This window comes from Saccoglossus kowalevskii, chromosome 14 (assembly GCF_978046115.1).
Source record: "Saccoglossus kowalevskii chromosome 14, keSacKowa6.1, whole genome shotgun sequence".
Taxonomy (NCBI): domain Eukaryota; kingdom Metazoa; phylum Hemichordata; class Enteropneusta; family Harrimaniidae; genus Saccoglossus; species Saccoglossus kowalevskii.
This window is the reverse complement of record NC_140654.1, coordinates 5,555,678-5,582,564: the sequence shown is the minus strand read 5'-3', so window position 1 is coordinate 5,582,564 and position 26,887 is coordinate 5,555,678. Positions and strand designations below refer to the sequence as shown.

Sequence of the window (26,887 nt, the reverse complement as noted above, 5' to 3'; positions counted from 1 at the left end):
GAATACACAATACAGCCATACTAATCAAAACTAAACTAAACAAAGATAAAGGTGCTTTGACGTTTGAGGACGTCTTTCCTCCATATTGGATTGATTTGCGATTTGTACACGTAGAAAAAGTTACCTTTATAGAGCGAAATTCACATCATATACTAGAGACTGGTCGCATGTATTAATGAATTTTGGCAATATGCCGTCGATGTCAGCAACTGGGGCCAATAGCGTGCCGCTTGGGAAACCAAATCCTGCAATTTCCTCCGGCGGAAGAATGTCGAACGAGTCCATGCTGAATGCAGCCAGGGAAGCGGCTATGAGAATAGCTGAAAAACGACGAGGTTTCTCTGCCTCGACCTCTGCTGCCGACCACCCACTTGTAGGGGGAGCAGGACGTAAGTTTGCATAAATTAATTGCCCCTCTTATTCAGGGTATGATTAGTGAATTTAAAATCGCTATAAATGTGTTGTGATCTTAGTTCAATAAATTGAAGTCACGTTGCGAGGACAAAAGCAGCTTGGGGCTTTTTCTGTGAATCTAGTCAGTCTTGTACGTGCACACGGACGTGAAGTGAATTGAAAAGTGAATATTTCTATCAGAATTAAAGAAACGTAATAGAATATATAAAATAAAAAAAAACGTAAGAGAACGTAAATCGTCAATTGTGACTACATTATAACTTAATTTCAAATTGTTTATTAGATTTTCATGACTGTAAAATGTCTCATCTCAGTTCTGTGCACAGTAATTCTTGTGCACAAATTTTTAGATTTTATTTTGCTGTTTTTTTTTTAACCCAACGATTTAATATTTTGTAGTGCTAAAAATAATCTCACAAATTATATCCGGTCATCATGTTATTATTTATTTATTCAAAATGTTTTCATGATTTTTTCCCCCAACAAGCAAAAAAAAACAAAAAATTATGAAATTGATGTTAAATGTTTTTTGTGCTTTTGATGTCTGACTTAATGAAAATCTTAATGAAATATGAAGAAACTTAATGCAGTTGGTGTTTGAAGCATGAATCTAGTCTTTGCACACTTTCATGTGGTTTTAACATGATTCTGCAGTTCTGTGTTTTCAGGCTATTACATTAACTGCTCAAATTTCTCAATTCTGTAAATAAAGTAAAATAATACATTTCAGTTTCCTAGTACTCCCATGATTGAGCTTTTAATAAATTACTGCGTTCATAAATGCTGTTCAATCCATAAGCGGAAGCCCCAAAACTAAAGTTGAATGGGAGAGAAGAATTCTTGAGATTATAGAAAAAAAAAACATTTTTAAAGTATGCATTGAGGCAAACTAATATATTTTATCACACATAAAAAATGGAATACTTTTGTGCTTGACAGGTACTTTATTACAGTATAGGTTTCTTTAATAGTTTTAGCCCTTCAGGAAATTTAACTTAGCCGCTTAGTTTCTAGACAAGTATAAAATGAATGCAAAGCAATATATCACCGCTATGGTCTGCTACCATTGATCTGTCCTTGACCAATTACTTATTCTACTATTACTATTATTATCAATTTGACAGGGCTGATTGTTTGGCAGTTGTGAATTTAATTAATTTAGCCCAATGTTAAAATGCATGGAATGCTTGGTTATTGTTTAGCTCCTTGGTTAAATCATGGAGGTTAAAATAGATTTTAGCTCCATGGTTAAATCATGGAATCACTAACCATAGAAAAAACAATGACTTTGTTAACATCAAAGTATGATAATTGTCATGGCTGCAAATGTTTATTTTGACTGTTTATATAGTCACATTAAAAATAAGCTAATTAATGCAATATAAGATAGTTCAAAGCCATTAAACATGACAAAGTTTGATCATAGTAAATCATTCAAAAATTGTTGTGCAATTATTCACATAGATGCATGCCATTCATATTTAAAATTTTGACGGAGCAAGAATGCGTTTCCAAGAAAACGTGTGCAAATTAATCTAAAAAGCGATCATTTTGGAAAATTTTCCATGGTTAACTAATCTTCAAAATTCTCCCCATTTTTCTCGACAGTCATATTTGGCCCTAATAACACCACGCATCATTTTTTAGCACACATTGTAGCTCACGGAACAAAATTTTTAGATATAATGGAATGTTTCTGCCATATAAACCTAATTGTAAGCTATTCTAATAATGCTTTTTAGATTTTTTTTTAGGTCATTTTGTGGAAAACTCAGTTGACAGAATAATATCATGTGCACAGTTAGTGTATTTGCTGTGCATTGTAGTATTACCCTCAATTCATTGCCCAATGCCTGACACTATCTTTTATTACCTAATGTTATCTTTTCCCTGTTCGCATCTTAGTAATTGGGCAAGAAAAACATTGTTGTATTACCCATCAATGCTTTAACTGTAATCAATGCTTAAAAATGTAGATTTATTAAAATTACTTAAAGTAAATCCTGTTATCTTTCTCAGCCACGAAAAAGAAGAAAAGGAGTCGATGGGAACCACAGGTCTCTGCAGAAACAACACCAGTTGCAAGTGTTTCTATTGTTCTGCCACCAAATTTAACTGCAGATCAAGAAAAACAGTTTCTTTGTAAGTATTTCTTCACAGTAATGTTCATTTTGTCAATACTTTGAACATGTTGGGTTAACAAGAAAACAGTTGCCTAAGAATTGAAAATTGATGCATGTATTCTTATAAAGCAATCTGAAATATGTCTTCTTTTTTCAGAAGTTTCATCTAAAATTATCATTGATTTCAAATTATTCATGTTTATTGCCAAATAAATTTGACTCCCGTTGTGTTAATTGTGTTTTTATAAATATGTGCTAGATGATAATAGATAGTCCTCTCCCATACCGTGGGATTACAGGTGGATACCAGAATCATATACACATGTCGCATAGCTATGAATAACATGTATATAACCACGAGTTTATAATATTTGCTTTTCCAAAATATTTGTGTTGTATACTCTTTACTTGCGTATAATAACATGTGATATAGCGTTGCAATTTAGGTTTTTCAAGTTCATTTAAATAAAAAAAACATTGATTTGCAGCGTTTAATTGTGGGAAATAGTGCTTTATAGCATTGTTTGAGTGAATACACTAACTTAAAAACACTGTTCATCATTAGCAGAGAACTGAGGAATAAGAAAACTAATAATGTTGAATATTCTGATTTCCTTATCACTCTCAGTGGTTGGTGCTTGAATTATAGGACAAAATTTATTTTATAGTTCATTGATGTCAAGCATTTGGATGAATGTATATTTTGTATTTGTCAAATTAAAAAGTTAATTTTGGAATCTTTTTGCCAGTTCTCCTTTAAATTAAAAGATTTTTTATAATCGTACAATCATCATGCACTTTATTTTTAGTTTTTATCTGGCTAAAAAATTAGGAATAGTTCAGATGATATATTATGTAAATTAGCTGTTAGTTACAAATTTATTTTTGTTGAATCTTATTGTACAGCTAACGTTTATTTCATGAAAATGTTAAATAAAAAAATATTGTTTGCATTTAGCTTTTGTTTCCTTGAGAATTCCATATTTATTCATGAAAATAATTATAACTGTTTAATTATTATAAATTGCTGTGATTATATTATTCATATCATATTGTTGACACTTGTTTTCTCCTCATTCTTAACCCATTCTGTTACAGTGCACTTGCAAATAGACGAGCAAAGTCGCCGACTGCGGACAGGTGATCTGGGTATTCCACCTAATCCAGAGGATAGGTTTGTCTAACCAAACTGTATTGTTTTTTTCTCTCTTTATATATTTATTTTGCTAACTGTGATAATTATGGGATATCTAGGTTGAAACCTAGGTAACTGACACACATAAACTTTCAACCGGTCATCAACCGTAACCCATCTTTGTTCTTAGCATTACTACTATGACGGGTATCCCGAATCATGCCCTCACGTTCTCTGTCGAGGAGAATCTATTTTAATTGGTTAGTCGATTCGGGCTTCTATAAGAGCTTTGAAGTTAACGATTGCATTTGACGCAAAATTATTAACCAGTTTCTCTCCAAGGCCTTAATTGACTTTCATTATTTCAGACCAGATTTGTAACCATATCTTGGTTTTCAGATGGTGCGTATTCATTGCTGCCTGATAATAACCTTATTTTTATTTTACTACCTAACCATTTCTGTTTTGACAGCATAAATTGTTGCTTTCATACATAGTACCAGTGACCCTAAATTCAAAAAATTCAGTTTTGATCTGCCTTCTGCCTAAAATTGTGTATCAGCAGGGGGCTATTCCAAATTTTTCAAATCAAATATTTTCATGATTCAAGAAAATATACTTTTTTTAAAAAAAACTTAACAAGCGTTGGAATCTGATCCTTTTTATTATTATTAGCTGGCTTGGTTTGTGCATGCGTTAATGAACAGGTTTTATCAGATTTAACAACCAGATGTTTTCATTTGATTCTAGCTGGCTGTGATTAGTACCCTTCCCATGACTTTTATTTTGAACATCCTCTATATTTTAAATACACCGTTAAACCAAAAATTTAGCACATCCTTTCCATTTGAAATGTTCATTTAATTCACCTGATACATATGATGGAAATTACTTGCGTGTGATAGGAACTTTTTAGCATTGTAGCAATTATTGGGGGGGGAAAATGTAAAATCTGATGAAATCTTTTCTCTGGTTGAGCAAGTTGTCTTTGTTTGTCCTACCTAGTCTATGAATATCACTGCATTTTATATTTTTAATCTCATTTTTTGCAACGTTTGTCATAGTAGCTTTTTGAATACTATACAAGACTTGTTGTTCCAGATATGCAACCTTTAAATATTTAAAGTTTCTTTCCATCTAGCTTTGTTTGTCATGTGTGATCTCAAGCACTCATCCAAGACTTGAATTTAGCAGGAAGCCAAATTGGTTATTCTCATGAGGCTATTAGGGGGCACTAATATGCAAATTACTTTGTTGGAAACAATGTAAATCAATTGAATTGCAAAATATTTGTGAATTTTAATTGTTCCTTTAGGAAATTTTGTCTGTAAAAAGGACTTAAATGTGTTTTTTTTTCTAGTTTATAATGTATTTAATAGTAGGTATTTTATTTGCATATTAGTTTCCCTAAGTTGACAGAATTTAATCAATCCTGCTGATCCCAAGCCAATCTCATTACCATTTAACACCGCAAGATGTGTCTTTTCTATTGTTTTCCCAAATCGTTCTTTGCAACCCAAATACTGCATATTTCACTGTGCCTGACTTCTAATGGTCTACTATTCATCAGAAAATCCCTTTTGATGCAATACAATAGGCACAGTTGTGTCACACGTTAGTCCATCAGATGAAAAAAAAGATTTGTTTCCATTCAGGGAGAGATTAAAAAAAATTGTACCTACAATACCCCGGTATTTTATTTTAATTTTATTTTTTTAGAAACTTTCAGATCCCTGTACTCTTGGCTTTACTAGATAAGACCACAAGAGTTATGTTTAGTCCTATTTGTAGAAATGTGCAAATTACCTCACATGGCCATCATATAATACCACAAGTTATGACTGAATGATGTAAAATGTTGTAATGATGCCATTAATTTGATTCATTACTGATGTGAAACAAATCTTTCTTTCTTTTTTATGTCCTTTGTGCAAAATTCTTTTTCTGGCCAACATCACTTGTACCATATCTTTTATTTGAAATGCATGTATAGAGATGTAGGGACATGTGCACTTGGAAATCAGTTTTATAGTCTTTCTGTTAAATTCTAGAACTGAAATAAATAAAGCAGTCAAAAGCTGCTTGAGATTCATTGGGTAGACACATCTGATGGTTACAACCCCACTTTCCTTGTTATAATTCAAGACCAACTACATGTACGGTAGTTTTGTTTTTATTTGGCACTGTCTGATTGGATGATGAATCTTTTTGTCGTAGAATGACATTAACATTTGTAATTAATCAGATGTAGCTACATGTAGTAATGCAATAGCTCAAATATTTCTGGAGGTCATTTGCTTTGAGTTTCATCATTGAAACTGGGTGCTTTCAAACTTGGTGAGGAGACTTAATTCTTCTATTGATGCAGCAGATTTGAATTTACTGCAACACATTTCCGGTTCAAAATCTTCAAATTAACGATATGGTGACCACCTTCTTTAATTCCAACACTTATTTTCTGCTTTTGTCCTGCATGTAATGTTTGTCTCGTCATCCTCTGATTGTTATCACTGTACTTATTATTATTATTATTATTGTAAATAACCTAACATTAGACATTCTTTGGTGAGTTTCTTTTAGTGGTGACAGTAGTTTTAATATATTTAACTGTTCCTTACCACTTCATGTTGATAATATTGCCACACTAATTCTTTCTCAGTTAATGCAATCGTCGTGTTATTAAAAAAGTTTCTTCCTACTTCCAAATTGACACCCACCCCCCTGTTCACAATGACAGTTGTCAACTATATGTGTGTGAAAGTAGAAATATTCGCTGTTGAATTTTCATTCTATGCTTAACTTTGCATATTACTTGAGTTTTAATTCAGCTCTTTGATAAACAAAAATAAAACTGAGATAATTATTTAGCTTGATACAGTAATCTTAAATGTATTAAATTTGATACAAGAGCCAGCAATTGTCCTGGTCATTTAGATTCACCGATCTTGCCTGAACATTTTGATGACAGAAGCATAAATTTTAAAATATTCATGCTAATTTTAGTCTGCAGCTAGAACGTTGTCATCTTTATTATTTTACTGATATGATAGGTTAAATATGCTGCATTAGTTGCAGGTGTTGCATGTATGTAGTGTATTCCCATGCCTATTAAGCATGTTTTTATCAATCTCTTCTGTGTTTCCCCTAAGCTGATTTGGTGTGAGATCTCAAATATGCCTTGTATTTGAACACTAAAATTAAAAGAAATGTTTCTTTGCTGAGAAATTTGGACTAAGGCTTCGGAGGAACGATATTTGGCCAGTAAAATGCTGGAACAATAGAGGTTCTTTAAAATGTTCTTTCAGCAAAATGAATATGAAGATTAGATATTAATATACTGGGATTACTTGTGTTAAATTAATTGCATCTGTTTGAAGCCCACCAATGACATTTTTCAAAATATTTAACTTACCCCCGATATGCTCAATGTATGTACTTGTACCACATTTCGATGAAACTGTAGAACTCGTCCCTGCCATTTCTTTTTTGTTGTGAGAAAACTCGATCTGTTAAAATCTGTTTAATATGGTTATATGTTCTCATCTAATTCTTTGTATATATTTATATTTTATGTTATATTAGCCTGAACATAAAATCTCATCTTCGACCCCCATCTTTCCTCCCAACAACAACCAATGATTTAGGCATAAAAAACTATGACCCCTCCTCTTCAACCCCCAGCAAACAATATTATCGATGCCATGATTTCATAATTTACATTAAAGGGCTGTTGATTTTATTTTTATACAGTGTGATCAAAACCTTAGCAATTACACTGCTTTGATTTCAGAGACATTGTATTCCAATATGATTACAAATAAAACTCTGCCTTGTTTGTATGTCTCGGTCTGTCAAAAGATATTTCTGTCTTTGAGTGTGCCAAGAATCAGTAATAAAGACCCTAAATAGGTTGGTATAGACATAGTTAACTTGATTAATAACGTAATCTGTGCATTTCTATTTTATTAACAGATCCCCTTCTCCAGAACCTATTTATAACAGCGAAGGTAAGCGGTTGAATACCAGAGAGTATCGTACACGTAAAAAGATTGAAGAAGAGCGTCATAAACTGATCCAAGAGGCGCTTGTGTTAAACCCAGAATACAAGCCACCTGCTGATTATAAGTAAGTTGGTTATGTGACAGATATTGATAGCAAATCATTTAATTTACAATTGCAAAATAGTTTAACGCAGAAGATAGCTAAAATATGTTTATATGAATGAATTTGTATGTTATTTTAACAGACCTCCTGTTCAGAGGGTTAGTGACAGGGTAACAATACCTCAAGATAAGCATCCAGACATTAATTTTGTCGGCCTTCTAATAGGCCCTAGGTAAGTCTTGTGTGAGTGATAAATCTAATGCCTTTCTGCAAACTTTCCTTGAAGCAATGAATCCGTAGATTGTTATTCAAATGATTGTAGGAAATTTCAAGATCAATACTGTTAAACTTCAGTATTCTTACTAGTAGACCACCAAATTTCAATCCTAAAAGTTTGACAAATGTGGCTATGAGTAAATTTTTGTTCTTGAAAATATCAAAAAAAGGACGACTGTCAAAAAATTAATCTACTAGTCTACTAAATATCTCTGAAATCAATTTTTGACTCGCATAATTCTGTGCACTATTTGTTAAAATGACTAACTTTGTATTTTAAACAGAGGAAACACTTTAAAAAAAATGGAAAAAGAAACAGGGGCCAAAATCATGATTCGTGGAAAAGGTTCTGTGAAGGAAGGCAAGATTGGACGCAAGGATGGACAACCATTGCCCGGAGAGGATGAACCATTACATGCCTTAGTGACTGCGAATAATGCTGAAAGTGTCAAGAAGGCAGTCGATCAGGTAAAGCGTCTGTCTGACAGTACAACGTATTAGGACCCAAACCCCACCCCATGTTATTCAATTTGGTCGGTCAGCTTTGGATAATCAAGTTTATTAAAATTGACAATTTTGCATCAACTGCACCAAATTTTATAATTCAATATGCTTTAAATCTGACTGAAAATTCAAATTGACGGTCATTACCTACAATTTAAATTTGATCTGGCTTCAGAGAGTTCTGATGCTATGAAGAAAAATTATCTTTTTTCTAAAACTGACAGGATGTTATCAACCACAAATGTTTTATATTATTGTTATATTATTATTGCATTCGTCGTGTTTGCTAACATTTTGTCATCTTACATATTACCCTATTTGGTTCTGTGGTTGCTATGGTGTTTTTTTGAATGTACTTTATTTTACCAAATGCACTGTCATGTTTGCTTATGATGTTTCCTATTTTCTTTTAGTTGTTGGTGATATTGTGAATGCTGTTAAAATTTGCATCCCCTTGCTCTGTTTAATCCCCTTTTACTGAAAGATTGGCTCAGAAAAAAGTTCTTTTCAATTGCTCGTTTTGTTAATGTGAAAGGGAGAAAACATTGTTTTGGAATACTGCAACAGTCATTACATTTCCTTCATTAGATTCGCACATAGCGTATTAATAAAAAGATTAATTGACGATTGATCATCCTCTTGTTAGTTGACGAAAACAATTTCCTACATTCACACTACGTTTTTGAGTGGAATGACAAGAATAATCGTCTGAGCCAATATATATATTCTAGTTTATTTGTACCAAATGTTCATGCTATTATCTTTTCCCACAGTATTAGATGTATTGACTGCAAACCTTTTGTTTTGTGTTTAATAATGCTTGCAAGACTTTTGCCAATTGCTATTTTTATGCATAAAGTTACCTATATGTTAAATGCATTGCAATCCATCTGTGTCATTGATGAAACTATTGAAACATGCGTTACTAAAACCAGGTTTGCTTACAGAGTGCGAAAATGCGTATAGCTTAAACCATCCATCTTTTTGTTGTCTCGGGCAAAATAAAACCATGTACTAATCTGTATAATACTCTCACTAAAGGCAGTTACAAAGTACATGTACTAATTTCACTTTTCTACCTCAATGTACTTATACAAATATTTCAGTTTTAGCATCTATCTAGATATCTTATTCACATCATGCAGTTAATGACATATACCTCAAGTTAAAACAGGTGTCTCCCTGCATGACTGTAGGCTGTTTAGTTTCCACATGTCCCCCAAAAATATATTATGGCTGTGTTCAGTGAAATTAATTATAATTTTTCTAGCAATGAGAAAATCTCCCTTTTTGTTTGACAGTCATGAACGTTTAGTTATATATCCTTACTATAATAGTACAAAATATTGGTTGCAGAATCTTTGTGTAGTCTTCATCCTAAAGTTGTCCTTTGCTTTAAATGGTTTGGGGGGGGGGGATGTGCACTTCAAATCAAACCCACACTCAGGTTCCAAAATATGCACTTCAAATCAAACCCACACTCAGGTTCCAAAATGTGCACTTCAAATCAAACCCACACTCAGGTTCCAAAATGTGCACTTCAAATCAAACCTACACTCAGGTTCCAAAATATGCACTTCAAATCAAACCCACACTCAGGTTCCAAAATATGCACTTCAAATCAAACCCACACTCAGGTTCCAAAATGTGCACTTCAAATCAAACCCACACTCAGGTTCCAAAATATGCACTTCAAATCAAACCCACCCTCAGGTTCCAAAATATGCACTTCAAATCAAACCCACACTCAGGTTCCAAAATGTGCACTTCAAATCAAACCCACACTCAGCTTCCAAAATATGCACTTCAAATCAAACCCACACTCAGGTTCCAAAATATGCACTTCAAATCAAACCCACACTCAGGTTCCAAAATGTGCACTTCAAATCAAACCCACACTCTGGTTCCAAAATATGCACTTCAAATCAAACCCACACTCAGCTTCCAAAATATGCACTTCAAATCAAACCCACACTCAGGTTCCAAAATATGCACTTCAAATCAAACCCACACTCAGGTTCCAAAATGTGCACTTCAAATCAAACCCACACTCAGGTTCCAAAATATGCACTTCAAATCAAACCCACACTCAGGTTCCAAAATGTGCACTTCAAATCAAACCCACACTCAGGTTCCAAAATATGCACTTCAAATCAAACCCACACTCAGGTTCCAAAATGTGCACTTCAAATCAAACCCACACTCAGGTTCCAAAATGTGCACTTCAAATCAAACCCACACTCGGGTTCCAAAATATTCACTTCAAATCAAACCCACACTCATATTCACTTCAAATCAAACCCACACTCAGGTTTCAAAATATGCACTTCAAATCAAACCCACACTCAGGTTCCAAAATATGCACTTCAAATCAAACCCACACTCAGGTTCCAAAATATGCACTTCAAATCAAACCCACACTCAGGTTCCAAAATATGCACTTCAAATCAAACCCACACTCAGGTTCCAAAATGTGCACTTCAAATCAAACCCACACTCAGGTTCCAAAATATTCACTTCAAATCAAACCCACACTCATATTCACTTCAAATCAAACCCACACTCAGGTTTCAAAATATGCACTTCAAATCAAACCCACACTCAGGTTCCAAAATATGCACTTCAAATCAAACCCACACTCAGGTTCCAAAATATGCACTTCAAATCAAACCCACACTCAGGTTCCAAAATATGCACTTCAAATCAAACCCACACTCAAGTTCCAAAATATGCACTTCAAATCAAACCCACACTCAGGTTCCAAAATATGCACTTCAAATCAAACCCACACTCAGGTTCCAAAATATTTGTGCCTTGCATCTATCCTACAGTTTACTCTAGCTACAAATAGTAGGAAAAGTAACTCTAATACTAATTATTGTGCAGTAAACTAAGGAGCTGTGACTAGACCCTTTAGCTTGTTGGTCTTTTGTAAATTGCCCACTTAGCTTATTTATTGTAAAAGAATCTGCTTAGTTAACATGAAGAGGTTACACGATTTGAACATTTCAAAACAACATTTTTTTTAGTTTAAAATAGTGTTCATCAGTCATCATTTTTGTACTAATTTTATTTTCGTCTTTTCCAGCTAGCTAAATGTACTCACTGTATTTTTATTTTTATCTAGCTGTATATGTTTCTAGATCCACAATTTGCTTTTCTGTTGGCCTTAGTTACCACCATCATCTACCTTCTTCCTGGAATGCAGACTTCTCTCACAACTAGTAAAACATCTTTGATTCATTTGTGGGGTGAGATCAAGTCAAATCATTCAGTCTCTTTCTATCCTCTATCTGGTCTCAAGATGGGACAGGGTTCAAAAATATACTGGTTTGACTGCTGATGTCAGAGTATACTATCAATCTCAAACAGATTCTCACCAGACCTTTACTAGATTTATGGCTGTAATATCTGTCAAAACTGAGGCCAATACATCCAAGTAAACTTCAATATTACATACTTGCTGGGTTAGCTGTGTTTAGCTTGCACCTGGAGCAAAATTCCAACAGCAATGCATGACTGGATTTGTCAGTGAAGAGAATAAATAACTTCAGTCAGTAAACAGTAAAATGTATATCTTCATTCAATCAGAAAAACTTGCAAAGGTCATAAATTTCAGATTGTTTTTTGGGGGGCTCAATATTGAAATGACTTTCAACTCATTTTGCCTGAAAATACAATTTAAAATACTCAGATGTTGACTGTAAATAACAAAAATAACACGGCCACTTACAGTGTCAGGGCACTATCAGGTCACTCCAATCCCTGATCTACTGGTTCAATCCAGACCTACTGGAGCTTAATTATCACTCCTTGTCAGACCATTTTGAATATATTTTATCAGCACATGTCTTCTAATTACTTCAATTATTGTGCCTTTATCAAAAGAAAATTCAAGACCTGCTGTGTTATCACCATTAGGCCTACACTTTGGGTCTAATTAACCACATTACAGAAGTTTAGTTAATATTGATAGTATTTCTCTGCAACAAATTATTTTTGAACCCTGGACAAGCATTTTCAATCAACTGGGATTTGATTTTCAAAGACTGCATGTTTTTCAGCATAAATTTATACCTAAAATGCATGATTTAGCGAAAGCATGTCTGTGAAACAGAATATCCAACACAGCAGCAGCAGCTACATTTAGATTGATATTTGCGACAGTTGTGAACCCACAGACAGACAGACAGACAGACAGACAGACAGACAGACAGACAGACAGACAGACAGACAGACAGAGACAGACATAGACAGACATAGACAGACATAGACAGACATAGACAGACATAGACACGCATAGACACGCATAGACACAGACATAGACAGACAGACATAGACACAGACAGAGACAGACAGACAGAGACAGACAGACATAGACAGACAGACAGACAGACATACAGACAGACATAGACAGACAGAATTGAATGAATGAATGAACAAACAGACGAAGGAGAGGGTACCTTTCCAAAAATTTAATTTGAAGAATTGTTTGGAAAAAAAATTCCTTCTCACTAAGCTCATTAGTGACAAAATAGTTCAGTGTTGTTGACTGCATTTCAATCGTAATGGTGACCAACATCACCTTTGACAAAGTTGGTCGTCTTAAAGAATTTGACAAACAAAATGCAAGTGCTTTGATACATCTAAGTAAGACCATTATTCAAATTAGAACGTCCTCTAAGACCTAACTGACACAATGTTCACTTCATTTTATGGCAACTGCTGTTACGACAGAAGAGAAGACAGTTTTAATTTCCTTGGCATGCGCAAGACACGTTTTAAAATTCTTTCTCTGCGCTATCTCTTGGATATTCTGAATTTTACAGTTTGGGAAATTTAAGGTGAGAACTAAGAACCACCTGTTTAGAATCCCAGTTGACTTATGCATACACCAACACACCCTTGTACTCACCACATGTGAAGGTCACATATCCATGTTTCTCTTAGATCAATGAGATCATTCGGCAAGGGATTGATACACCCGAGGGACAGAACGACTTGAAGCGTATGCAGCTGCGCGAACTTGCTGCCCTGAACGGCACTTTACGTGATGCGGAAGCAGTAAGGTATTTCTGGACGTACTTATATTTTCTTTTTCTCCTCCCGTTTCTCCCCTTGTGTCGTCTGTGTATGTGTTTGTAGATCAATGAAATTATCAAACAGGGAATAGAGACGCCTGAAGGCCAGAATGATCTGCGCCGCATGCAACTACGGGAACTTGCCAAACTGAACGGCACTCTGCGAGAGGACGACATGATAAGGTTCATTTGGTTTTTATTTCTTTGGTGTGCACTTTTTAGTCAGCAGTTGAATATTTATAATTTTGTTATTATCCTAACAGTGCTATAACATGAACTTGCTGTGCATGAAATGCATGCTGCAGTCTTTAGAGCAGTAGAAACCAAATTGTGTGAATATGTTTGCTGTATACAAGATTTATCTGAAAGTATCCTCTTTCCATGCCCCATTATGATTTAATTTTTTAAAGCAAGTTTAAGAGATTTATACTTGGGTCAACATATCCCTTTAATAACAGGTGGTCATATACTTGAGGATCACCCCCTTAAAAAATGTCTAAATGATTCACCATGTGCTAGATGAGAGATAATACTGTAGCTCATAATGGAAATAAAATCGCGAAATGAGTTGCATTATTGATTTCCACATCACTTTTAAACAAAAATGTTTACAGTATTATTTACATACCATCTATATACAATTTAAAAAAACATTCTCTTTCCCAGAGACTATGGGTCTTTTATCACTAAGCTAGGTAGTCACTAGGAAACTCCCTCGCTAGTGGCTCTCTGTGGCTTCCTAGGTCAGTTCATAAGCTTGAAGACTCTGCAAGGGAGTGTTTAAAAACTTGTGATTCTGAATTTAGTCATGTTGAAGCATGGTTCACCCTTTCACATCCAGGAAAAGAAAAATGTCCAACACTCTTTCACTCTTTTTACAATTTCAATAAACTTTATTTTTAAGATTAAAGCCATTGTCTCTGTCCTGATAAAACATATTTGGTGTAAAAATATCTAAAATTAAGGGGTGGTCTTGTTCCCAGGGAAGTACTAGTTTATTTAACCCAATAACAACAATATGAATATAAAATGTGGCACCCACTTTTCCTTCAAAAATAGTCTTGGCAGAGGATATTTTCTGATGCATCTGATTGATCAGTTCAATGTAGGCAAAGGTTCTTATTGGCTTGTTTGAAACATACTGTTCTTTCTGATTGGATAAACTGAATGCTAATTTCTAATTTGTTAACTTATACTAATAACATATGGCACTGTTAGGAGGAAGATATTTTACAACATCGATGTTTGTGTGGTTGTAATTCAGTTCATAATTTGAACTATTGCATGCCATCCTTCCATCCCTAACTCCATCTTAGTTTTAAATAATTGTTTTTGCATGGCCTATCTACCATTATTTACCAGTATTTCTAGTAGAATAGTCTTTGGCATGAAATCAATTCAAAGGCATGCTTTGCAGTGTTCAAAAATTGCCAGAGAATCACGGTTTGGACTGTTAAATATTTTGAAAAGTGCATGCAAGTGCAAAAAAATCACTGGAAAATTATATCAGGTATTTAGATACTGAGATATTGAGGATTTATTTTTTTAACGACACTCGTACGAATATGGTTTCAGTTTAAAATGCTTGATGTAGGTCATTGCAAGAAGACGGACTAAATCCATATTAGGTTTGTTAAAACTAAAAAGGTAAGTTCAGTTATTGGATGTGTTGGGAAGTGGGCATTTCATTTGGAAACGTTTGTTGCATTGTTACTTTTCTGTCATCTTTGTAGAGTTATTAAATTAAAATTACTCGAAATTGTTTGTTCTTGAGACACATGGTGATGTTATACATCTATCTTGACCTTTCATTGACATATTTACGTAATGCTGCAACATTTGACTTTTTGGTAGTGAATGTTGAATTTGTAAGGTTCACCTTTCTTGATCCAAAATGTCATCTTTTCATGAGCCTAAAACTATTTTCTTTTGCTGATCAAAATTGTTTTCTGTTATAATTTGAAATGCATTGTTGAAATGACAGAAAAGTAGGAATGTTTTGTATCTATAAAGGACTTATTAGTAACTACTTATTTGCATATTGTTCATGCGTATTAGGTGCACCAATTGTGGAGCAAGTAGTCATCGTACATGGCAATGTCCTGAAAGACAAAATATTACCAATACTGTTGTGTGTACGCAGTGTGGAGGAACTGGTCATATTGCAGCTGATTGTCGACAGAAACGAGAAGGTGGAGGTGGTTTTGGGCCACAGAGTACTGTAGACAAAGCTAAAATGGACAGCGAGGTAATTAATCATATAACTGACAATTTGTTTGTCTGAATTAAATGACTCGTGGTTAATTACCTTATGTCATGTCATTCAAAAGCAATTTGAATTGGCAGACTCGTTGCTATCTTTTCCTGCAAAAACAATTTGAAGGCATTTGTCAGTTTTTAGTTCCAGTTCAGGCCACACCAACTATGGTTGATAAGTATAAATAGATCATTGCTTTCTCTGCAACTGCATGAAATTGTTCCTTTCATAATCAATCTTTTCCAACATTTTTGTTGTCATTGATTCAACAAGACCATGTAAAAGCGTTAAATGATATTTTTTTGTTCGAGTCTGTTTTTCTGAGATGACTGGGTAAATTTAAAGTTGGTATAATGATCATACATATTGGGTTACAGGTGGACATCTTTTTTGTAATTTAACCAAATATGGTCAATTAGTGCACATGCCAGTTTCTTTTGAATGCAATGTTTATGAATTCTGAATTTATTCTGTTCTATAACTATAGTATATGTCGCTGATGGCTGAGTTGGGTGAAGGACCACCACCTCCCGCTACATCATCTGCACCTCCACCTCAACCAGCATCTGGACCCAGACCACTCTTATCAACACCAGTCAATCCACCACCACCATTGGTAAGGAATCGTTCATTCACCGTGAGTTAATTCCTGCTGCTACAATTTATGTGTTGTCATGGTGATTATTTGGGTTTATTGGCTTTTGAAGCGAATGCTTACTAGTTTAACCTGAAAATACAAAAAAAAATATCATTTATTTACTTTCAACTTTGACTGAAAGCTTCAAACCACATTGCATTGCAAATCTACATCAAAGTTCTCTTTCCCATAATGCAATATTACCCATGATGCCTATCTACATTTCTCTTGATTTGTTCAATTTGTGATTTTTTTCTAACCATGACAAAGAAGGGGGTTATCATTGTCCCACATTGTACTTTATGTGGATGATGTTCATTATAAATAAATTTATTTGAATATTTGCTGTTTTTTTCGTGAATGTTTATCTATAAAAAAAAAAAAAATCTTGCACTATCTATGTCAATACAGCAGGCACCAAAATCAATCTCTTGCAACATTTTAATGTTCCTGGGAACATTGCCAGTGGTGTTTGTTGTATAACAGTAACATTGTCAGTGTGTTAGTACCTTTATGGCTTTCAATTTCAGTGCTCACTCATACATGCCATGAGGACTCTCTTAGCCAGCTTGTCAGATTCTTGTCTGTTCAGTATGGATCTAAACAAATGTACATGGGTCAAATAGTGTTGTCTTGGTTACTGTACTGCAACAGTGTCTTTGTCTTTTGTATTCCTGACTGCATATTAGCTTACATTATCCATCAGACTTCTTAGTTATTGACAATATGAACAGACAAATTGATGAGCTCACTGGATTGGGATGTTATAAAATAACATGTTTTTTGAATCTTTACAGATGGGTCAGAATGCTCATACACCACCGTGGGCAAACAAAGAGAAACACCAACATCATCACCAGCACCAGCACCATGGGAGGATGGATAACAAACCACCCAGCTTGCTTGGATCTTCACCAAACCAACAACATCCTCCAAGTCTAATGTCACAGCAAGTCCAGCCCCTCTCGTCTTTACCTCCACCACCTCCACCAGCTAGTAGTGGCAACCAGCAGTGGAATCAGCTTCCGCCAGCACCGCCAGGCTCTCAAGGTAATAATACTGGCATAGTAAGTCCCCAGAAAAACATTGTAAACAGTCAAATTTTCACTGCTATTTTCGTGGTGGAGCAAGTGAGAATTAAATCATATGAACATCGCTACGACATTATGCAAATTTGGTCTCCTGGAATTAAAGGAGTTATTTGTGATATGTAATTTGCCGATGTTTGAGGTAACTAAATTTTATGAAATTCACTAAAGCTTCCGGTGCCTAAAAATTCATTGCTTAAACATCTTGCAATGTTAATAAAATAATAAAAACGTTTATATCATGTGGCATTCAATATTTTCAACTGTATATATTTTTCTAGCTCCTCCATTACCACCTCCATCTTTGCTGTCTGCGCCGCCCCCACCACCCCCAACAAGTGAACCACCGCCACCACCACAATCGTCAAGTTCACAGTGGCAATCCCAACCAAGTAAGTATAGAATTGAAAATGGAATATCACATCCATATTAGTTTGGGCCAGAGTAATTCAAGTTCAGTTTGTGTACCATCAAAATTTAGAACAGAATTATTGAAATCATTTCAAATATTTATAATAAAAAAAAAAAAAAAAAAAAAAACGGTTTACACATTATCTGTATTAGAACCATACCTCTAGTAAACCCAGTTTAATTCAGGAAAATAACTGTATTTTGTTTTCATATAATAAATTTTTGGCGAATACGAGTGCACACAAAATCTTGATTTACTTTGGCTTACAGAGAAGAGTACATTTGGTTCATGACATGTCTGTGGCGGTGCATAATAGCTAATATGTAATTTTTCCTGTTATACAGGCAGTGCTCCTATGTTGGTTACAACACATTCTGGAGCACCGCCATGGCATCAACATCAAATACAAGGTACACCGCATGTTATAGTCACAACACACAAGTGAAATTCATTTCCGCAACTTCTCTATAATATTGTCAACTCACTTGCTTACCATGTTCATGGTGTACAAGAGACATTTTTGGTTGTGGTTTGTTCATGATCATCTGGCGAAACCTGCTTGTTTTATCAGTGTGTTTGCTTTCAGTTGCATACTGGAGTTTTAGTTTTTGTCTAGCAATTTAGATAAATTGTTTCTACCGTAATACCTTGTCATGCAACTCTCCAATAGTATTTAAAAATGGTAGATCCAAAAGAAAATGCTGCTTTGCTTTTCTAATTCCTTCTTTCAAAACTTTGGATAGTCTATAAATGGTATCTATAGTGGAATTACAATTTCGAGAACATGTTGTTGAGATCTTGTTGAGAACGAGACAGCCACGTAACTTTTAATTCCAAATAGTCCATAGACCATTCTCTACCGCCATCACAACCAACAACAATACAATGTACAACAAGAGCTGCAAATTTTGCAATTGGCCACCAACAATGAATTTAGTTTCCAAATGGCCACTACAAAAGAAATTTAACTTTGAGGGCTGCTATGTGTTAGATGTAGCATAACACTGTACCATACATATTTCAAAATACCTCATCTGTCAGTGTCATAAGAATGATGTAAATTTACTCTTTTCAACTATTTCACACAGACTTTTAATAAATAAGTACGGTTATGCTCTGCCATGCCTCCGGGGGAGCTTTCACTGAAGCTCATACTTAGAGTGATGCTCCAGTCAAGAATAAATAGTTTTTACTACAAAAGACGCGTGTCATTTGCAATAGTTGATTTTCCGTACAATCGCGAGATCTCGCGAGATGCATGAAAGATGCGCGTCGAACGTCTGCCGCAAAAATCGAACGATTTGATTTTGAACTCGAATTTCTTTATTTCGTAGCTCACATTGACCGGCCGATCTTCGACAGAGGAATATTGCTTCCAAATACCCTTACTAATCGAAATTGCCTATCATCAAATGTGAACAGCACATTATTAAGCATGGAAATGTCCCCGAAATACTTTCGCGTTTGTCAAATCCCACGCGATGTTTGACGCGACTACGACGCTGTGACCTTTGTTTGTCCTGTTTTTACGTTCGATTTCACGCATAACGCGTGATTCTCACAGTGAACGGAAAATGGTCTATTGTGCCCTATTGAGGTTAGAATGACTTGAGTCATTAGTGGTTAGACACTGAATAACTTGTAAATGTAACTATAGCTATTAGATGGTATTTCATGTTCTCGGGTTGTAAGGCAAGGTGTAGGATTGTTATTGTACTAGTTTTATTTTTTAAATCTTAAACCCCCAAGAGTGAAATATGAAAAATATAATGAGTTATGTGCTATCTTGGCGTTCATGTAGTTCCAGGGAAGAAGTATGTAATAAACTAAGACGAGTTGAGTTGTCTTTCCTTTCCATCGAGAATTTATATTAGTGCCCACTCATATAGCAGCCAGAGACTCAAAACTGGTCTATTTATGTGTCATACTACTTGTGCTGATCCTATAGTGCCTTTATAGATACTTGCATGCACAGTTTGGGAGAATTAGCTGAAAAAATGCTTGGCTATAGATACAAATGACAAATTAATTGGTTTAGAAAGTGTGCATTCTCTGAAGGACGGTAGTGTATGCACTCTCTCAACTATTTTCACGTACCACACTCTGACATATCCATCTCACTCAATGTGGAGGGAATTATTTTATGTAAAGACAGAGAAACATAATAATTCTGTTAGACTTTTACGACAGTCGAGGTTCCATTGAGAAATCTATGTTGTGCATTTCAGTTTGGATTTCACTCGTAATATATCATCAAAGGAAATGGGTAGATTTGAAGTCCTATCTTCATTGTGGAACTTCTCTATCTTATAGCACAATTCGCATATATGCTAAGAAAGATAAAAATGTTTGCTCTAATAGCATACATTAGAATGCGGCTTAGGGAAGAGTAGGAAATCAAACTCGCGGTTTACCGCGGTGGTGGTGGGTGCTCGCCGGTCGACCGCATTTTATGCAAATTTATGCATAGATTCCATGACCCCGGTTTACCGCGGTCATGTGCGGTAGGCTCGCATGGCAATTTACACCCTATTGTTAAGACTATGAATGGACACAATAGACTGGGAAACTAAAGGTTACTTGCCGCCAAGTTCAAATAATAAAATCGAGTGGTACCAGAAAATTGGAAAAATCGTCTATATTAGTTCGCAGAAGAACACTATTTTATTTTCATGAGTCTTGGTATAACATCGCAAAGCAACCCAGAATAATGTAGACCCCACATAATGTAAAATATTATCACATTATTTTGAATTTACATCATGTATAGTCTCAGGATTTATTTTAAAAGATTAATGTTTCGCATATACCGCCGTACCAATATAATCGGGCGAAGTACAAATTCCGAGTGTAAAACACTCGATGAGAGGCCACAGTTTACGTTACCTCGAGATCATGCACTAAGTAGGAAAAGCAACCCGGAGTCGAAGAGGGAGTGTCACACACTTGGTGCTACAATATATACTACAACAACTGGGTGATCAGCGAAAAAAATAGCGCACTTCTGGCGAAACTGACTAATCTAATAAACCTTGGCCCAAGTTTAACCCCAAGTCACGCGCTGAACAAGTGGGTTGTTACCTTGGTGACCATTCACGCTCCGCGCGTTGACCTTTTTATTGTACACATCCCATTACGCAAATTTTTACTGGCTCTGCGTTGCCGACGTAAAAATTGTTACCGTTCTGGTTGTGAATATTTCACCATTGCCGACGTGATAATGCGTTGCCTTCGTAATAATTACGCAAACTTATTTTCCATTGTTTACGTACTGGCTGTGAATATTTCAACTTTGCCGACTTGATAATGCGTTGCCTTTGCAATAATTACACAAACTTATTTTTTATACCCCTGTCGACCCCTCGAGTCAGGCTGCTATCACCCTTTCTATTTCAGTAATTGACGGTCTATAGATGTTAAGTTGTCACCTCCAACTGATTGAGCGGGCAATTAAATACGTGATAATACCAGACTTAGTTTTTCTACTTTAAAACTGACGGCAAAACACAATACAATCGTCCGGAGCCATCGAACTACGCGACTTAGTCGAAGCCGCGACTTACTGCCTCAGAGACAGGGCCACTGAATAACTGTTGTTGATAATGATATTGTAAACAAACACGCACACACAAAACATTAAAGCCAGAAAAGTCAAGTCAAGAAACAACATTTCAAATAATAATAATTATGGTTTGACATCTATATCATTTTGAAATAAACTAAATTTCATGTAAATAAAATCCATGCGTTACAATTTACTGTAATTTCAAACTTGGGGCAGCGTACTTTGAACGCAGAGTATTCGATCGCTTACATTTCCAGTGAAAAAACAAAACAACGTCAGGTGCTTTTGAACTACGTGCGGTTGGCACAGTAACGGGCAATGACCTCAGCGGTTCACACGCAATGAAATTCTAATCAAGCCAGCTAGCGTTATCGTACGGTATCATAAACTCAATAATTATTCATTCAAAATGCCTTTCACACTCACGAGTACCATGGAACACGAACATGTAACAGAAAAATTAACGTCTTTTGTTTAGAAAAGATTCTGTCAACCAAGAATACATGCGCAAGGCAAGATTTATGAAACGAAACAGAAAATAATCATGTCATTGTCAGTGCAATGCAGACAGCCTGACCTGTTTTGATTAGTTCGCCCGTTTCTCGTTTGCTGGCCATTTTTTCTAGAGTGTGACACAAATGGTGAACATGATACTGCCAAATCAATCAAGAACCAGGATACGGCTTGGATACGCTGAAACTTTGTAAATCGTCCTCTTCTCAATTGTAAACTTTATTCCAGTGTTACGCTAAATACATGTACTAAATACTAAACAAGCGCACATATCGTATTCATTTACAGCATCGGATTTTAAAACAATGACTCGTGGAATCACAAAGAAACTGTTAAGTACGTATTTCACACATTACCGAGGACCGCGGTAGAGACCGGTACAGTGGTAGAGACCCCTAATTATAAGCAGTCCGCGGCTCTCCCTGGCATTCTGCGGTACACCGCGGTAATGACCGCGGTGCACCGCTCGTTTGATTTCCTACTCTTCCCTTATTCTAACCATCATCATACTGTCATTTGTGTTAGTGCATACGCTACCTACTAGCAAATGCATTATATAGTGAATTGAAGTTTTTTTGTCATTTGTACACACTGAGAAGTACTATGGTTGGACTGCCATGCATGTTGAGCTTCTTTGATATTGTAGTGTTAGTATTTTATCCACATGCTTTCAAATTTTAGACTAAATTCATACATACTCTACACCATAGCATCAACCTCTTCAAGTAAAAGTGCCAATTGGTCTCACCTTTTCTGACCATACTTTTGTTTTTGGAAGTGCATCTTTATGTCTGTACTCAAAAAATATTTGGCTTTTACTATTTAGGATAAGCAACATGCATGATGTGCAAACAATTCTGTCTTAATTTCTCAGGAAATTTGGTGTGATTTTAACAAAGGCAAGACTATAATATTAAAAATATTAATGTTGCATTTGATTTATTAAGACAGTTTTGCTGAACAATGAGTGATTGCAACTAATCAAAGATGTTCACATGACAACCACAAAATTGTATTGCAGCAGTACGATAAAAAATCTGCACAAAAAATGTTTATATTTTTCTGAAATTTTGTTTTTAAAGGTAATGCCCCGCCATTGATGTCTACAAATTTTGCACCACCATGGCATCAGTTCTCAGGTACAGAGGTTCCATATGGTGAGTATTTAATTTATAATGTTTAAGTACCAGCAGTGTCATAGTGGATGAGGAGTCAATTCTGAGATAAAATACAGAATTCATTATTAGTCACTGTTCAAAGTCCGAAATTCCAACTTGGTCTTCATGCATGTGTCCATCCACCAACCGTGCGTTCGTAGTTGATCTCTCAGCTACCTTTGACCCAGGCTCATAAAACCTTGCACATCTAGTTTGATACATAAACACATGCAATGATTTTGTGATTGGATTCAACGATAGGTCAATGGCGATCATTTTTGTTCCTAAAAATCACTACAATCAGGTATTATGACATGTCAAGAACCAGACCTTGAGCATGTGTAATCCAATTTACTTCAAACTTGGTGAAAAGATTAACCATTACTGGAGGTTGATGCATGTTACTTGTAAAGTTTACTTACTAAGACTGGCTGGCTGGCTGGCTCAATCCATCTATCCGGTCACTCGATTACTGTAACGCTATATACTTTTTGCATATTCTAAATTTTTTGAAGCTTATAAAATAGGACTGTAAAAAATTTTACTATGCACAAGACTACAAGCTAAATTATCTTTGTCTTGAGATTGAATACAAAGTATGTGCTTTGGTCATTTTATGAGTCAGTGATTATGTAAGGAAACTTTTATGCTAATGTGTGCTATACTGTTGACATTTTTTTTCTTGCTATAAAGGCGATATTTTCTGGTAAACCTTGAAAATGCAATACTTATTTCCCACAATTTGTGTAAATTCAGACCAAGTATTTTACGTTATTCCTCAGATCCCAGTGAATAAAGATTATTGTCCTGAAGTCATGTATAAATATCATATTTGTTATTTTTTTCAGGTTCTTCACCAACATCAAATGCAATGCCTCCACCACCGTGGCAATTACAGGCAGCCCCACCACCACCACCATGGCAGCAACCACCCCCACCACCTGTCCCACAACCTCCTACAATGATGCCTCCAGGGATGCCACCACCACCAGCGTCACAACCACCTCTTCCCCCAGGACCACCACCACCACCCCCAGTACCTATGATGCCATATGGGCAACCTCCTCCCCCACCTCCTCCTATGGATTCATCACCACAGGGTATGGGTGCTGTTCCACCACTCCTACCCCCTGCTCCACCACCACCCCCACCAAACTAAATTAGAACAAATGAAATAACTAAATAAGATTGTAATTTCACCTGAACACAATTGCACACCTTGCACAAAATTTTAAACAGGTCTTTGAATGTTTTATGCCGTTGAATTTTCTTCACCAATGTGTAGACTATCACATCACTGAATGTGAAAGCTGTTATTCAGTGGAACTCCTGCCAGGACACAGAAATCTACGATTAATACAATTTTTGATAAATTTATTTCCCCCCTAGTCAATATTGTTCAATTTCTGTGGATTTGATCAAACTTGTTAATTTCCAACCAAGGTTATTTATCAGTCCTGGCGGCATAGCAAGTCTTGCTTACATTATTTTTATTGCATCAATTCAGAATATTGGAATATAAGCAGAAGTCTTCGTATATTTTCTAAAATACAAGGAATATAGAAGAAACAAATTATACAAAAAATAAAAAGATAGACTCAGGACTTTGTATGAACATTTCTGAATATTTATCATGGCTTAACAGATTAATATTTGTATCATTATGAAGACAAACTAGAAAGTGTGTTTTAACTGTTCCAGATGAGTTTATTCACTGCCTTCGTTTCAATCTTGATACTTACAAACCTCATTGCAATAGTCATTGAGCCATTTCTACAATTTCATGAATTTCAAATTTATACTTAGTACCGGCAATTTTATGTTACGTTTATACTTTTTTTAATTATATATATCCCCTCTTAATAGAATAAGGATTTTAGAATTATCAAATTGAATCTCCTCGGTGGTAGAAAGGAAAAGTTTTTGACTTGAAAAACTATTTAATTTTGTTCGCTACTACCGTAAAATCTGTATTAGAAGTCGCATCCCTAATAAAAGCCACACCCATTTTTTTGAACAATTGAGAACCAAAAATTCACCGTTTCTCGTATATGTAAATGGTCTAATAGAAGGCACATTCCCTCTTTTCCATTTTAATAGATGTCTCAATTTCTAATACAGATTTTGCATTACCCATATTACCCGGTAGTGTGTACTTGAAGCCTTTCACCGCTATTGTCTATTTTGGGTACTCAACACAGAATTTTTTTTTTTCAAAACTGATTTTCACAAAAAAATGTAATTGAAATATGACATTGGATCAAAAGCAACATATTTTAGGGAATAAATTAGAAACCTTTCTTGTAAGCAAAAAATTTAAAGTGTCTGAAACCTTCAATGTTTAAGTGAAGAATTGCACCTTGATATGGTAGTTTATCTTGTTGACTTATCTTGTGATAGAACTACTAGATACAATAAATCAGCTGACTGTTTCCCATGTTCGTTATTTTTTTTAGGTTTACTGTAAATATTTTATCAGTTTTCTTTATCAAATCAGTCTTGTTAAAAGGGGCACTTTTATGTAACTTACTTTGGTTGTTGTATAATAAATGTGTGGAGTTAAATACAGTGTCGATACAAGTCCCTTATACTGTACTTTATTTTCCCTGTAGCAATGTATCAGTGAAAATAAAATCCATTATAAAAAAAAAAAAAACGTTTTTCTATATTTTACATTTAACTAGTCTAAAATCATTGAAAATATTTAAAACCAAAACATCTTTTCTGTGAAAATTAATTCCAACTAATATAATGTATTTTACAGTAGCTTGCTGCTACTGGGTGCTGTATAATTTATAGTAAACTAATTTGATTGAGGGGACGCACAAAATGTTAGTCTTCACTCAAGTCTTGGTAATGCTATGAAATTGCAAAATTTTATAGTGAAAACAGTTAACCCATGGCAGTGTTGAACTTGCTGTTCGGGTAATTTTTCAGCCGGTCTGGGAATTTTAAAACTTGCATGGCCGTTGGTCTGATAATGTTGTTCATGGTCTAGGTCGGTTACAATTTTAAAGTAAATTTTACCAAAAAACATTGAAGTTCAATGTCGTTCTCAGATGATACCAAAATGGTGAAACGAAGTGCACAACTGTTAAAAATGTTTTGTGTCTGCAGAATATCGAGATTTTCCTAAGAGAAATGACATGTGAAAAAAAGTACAGAGTAACCCTATAAATAATATAGATCTCTTGGTTTGAGATGAATATGCCGCCCTGAACACTGATGTCATTTACTAAATAATTTGAATTAGTGTGCCAACTTGGAATGGGAACAGAAGTATTTTAAAATAATCTTTAATCAGGGCTGTTGAAATTATTCAAGTTGTCAAACAGTGTATGGACATGGCAATGTGTATACAAGGTTTCATTCCTGACAAGCACCATGTTACATTTGCCAACCACTGGTTTTGATGGCTGTAACCAAAACAATGATGGCCAAAATCTATCAAACCTACACTTTTGTAGAAAAAAAAATGTCTAGACTGTTTGTTTTAGGGGCACATGACATGAAAGAGTAAACTAATATGCGATAAACGACTAACCTGAAAAACTAACATTTTCACTGTTCGTATTCTTGCTATCAAAAAATACACCAATGTAAAGAACGCTATGAAGCATA

At 35.1% G+C, this 26,887-nt stretch overlaps 1 protein-coding gene across 4 annotated transcripts; it reads left to right on the top strand.

Moving 5' to 3' along the window:
* The first annotated feature begins 29 nt into the window (after positions 1-29).
* Positions 30-25,922, top strand: LOC100375135 (splicing factor 1-like). 4 transcript variants are annotated; one of them, XM_006818925.3, is made up of 14 exons: positions 31-389; positions 2,434-2,556; positions 3,636-3,711; positions 7,645-7,797; positions 7,919-8,008; positions 8,337-8,520; positions 13,702-13,820; positions 15,696-15,885; positions 16,382-16,510; positions 17,329-17,581; positions 17,901-18,011; positions 18,376-18,441; positions 23,192-23,266; positions 24,115-25,922. In XM_006818925.3, the coding sequence occupies exons 1-14, from the start codon at positions 176-178 to the stop codon at positions 24,423-24,425; spliced, it is 2,094 nt and encodes a 697-aa protein (XP_006818988.2). In that variant the 5' UTR covers positions 31-175; the 3' UTR covers positions 24,426-25,922. The 4 variants fall into 4 exon arrangements, with proteins under 4 accessions (XP_085363961.1, XP_006818988.2, XP_085363959.1 ...); XM_085507833.1 differs by having other exon boundaries at positions 16,382-16,531; XM_085507835.1 differs by lacking the exon at positions 3,636-3,711 and having other exon boundaries at positions 30-389; positions 16,382-16,531.
* Positions 25,923-26,887: the final 965 nt, after the last annotated feature.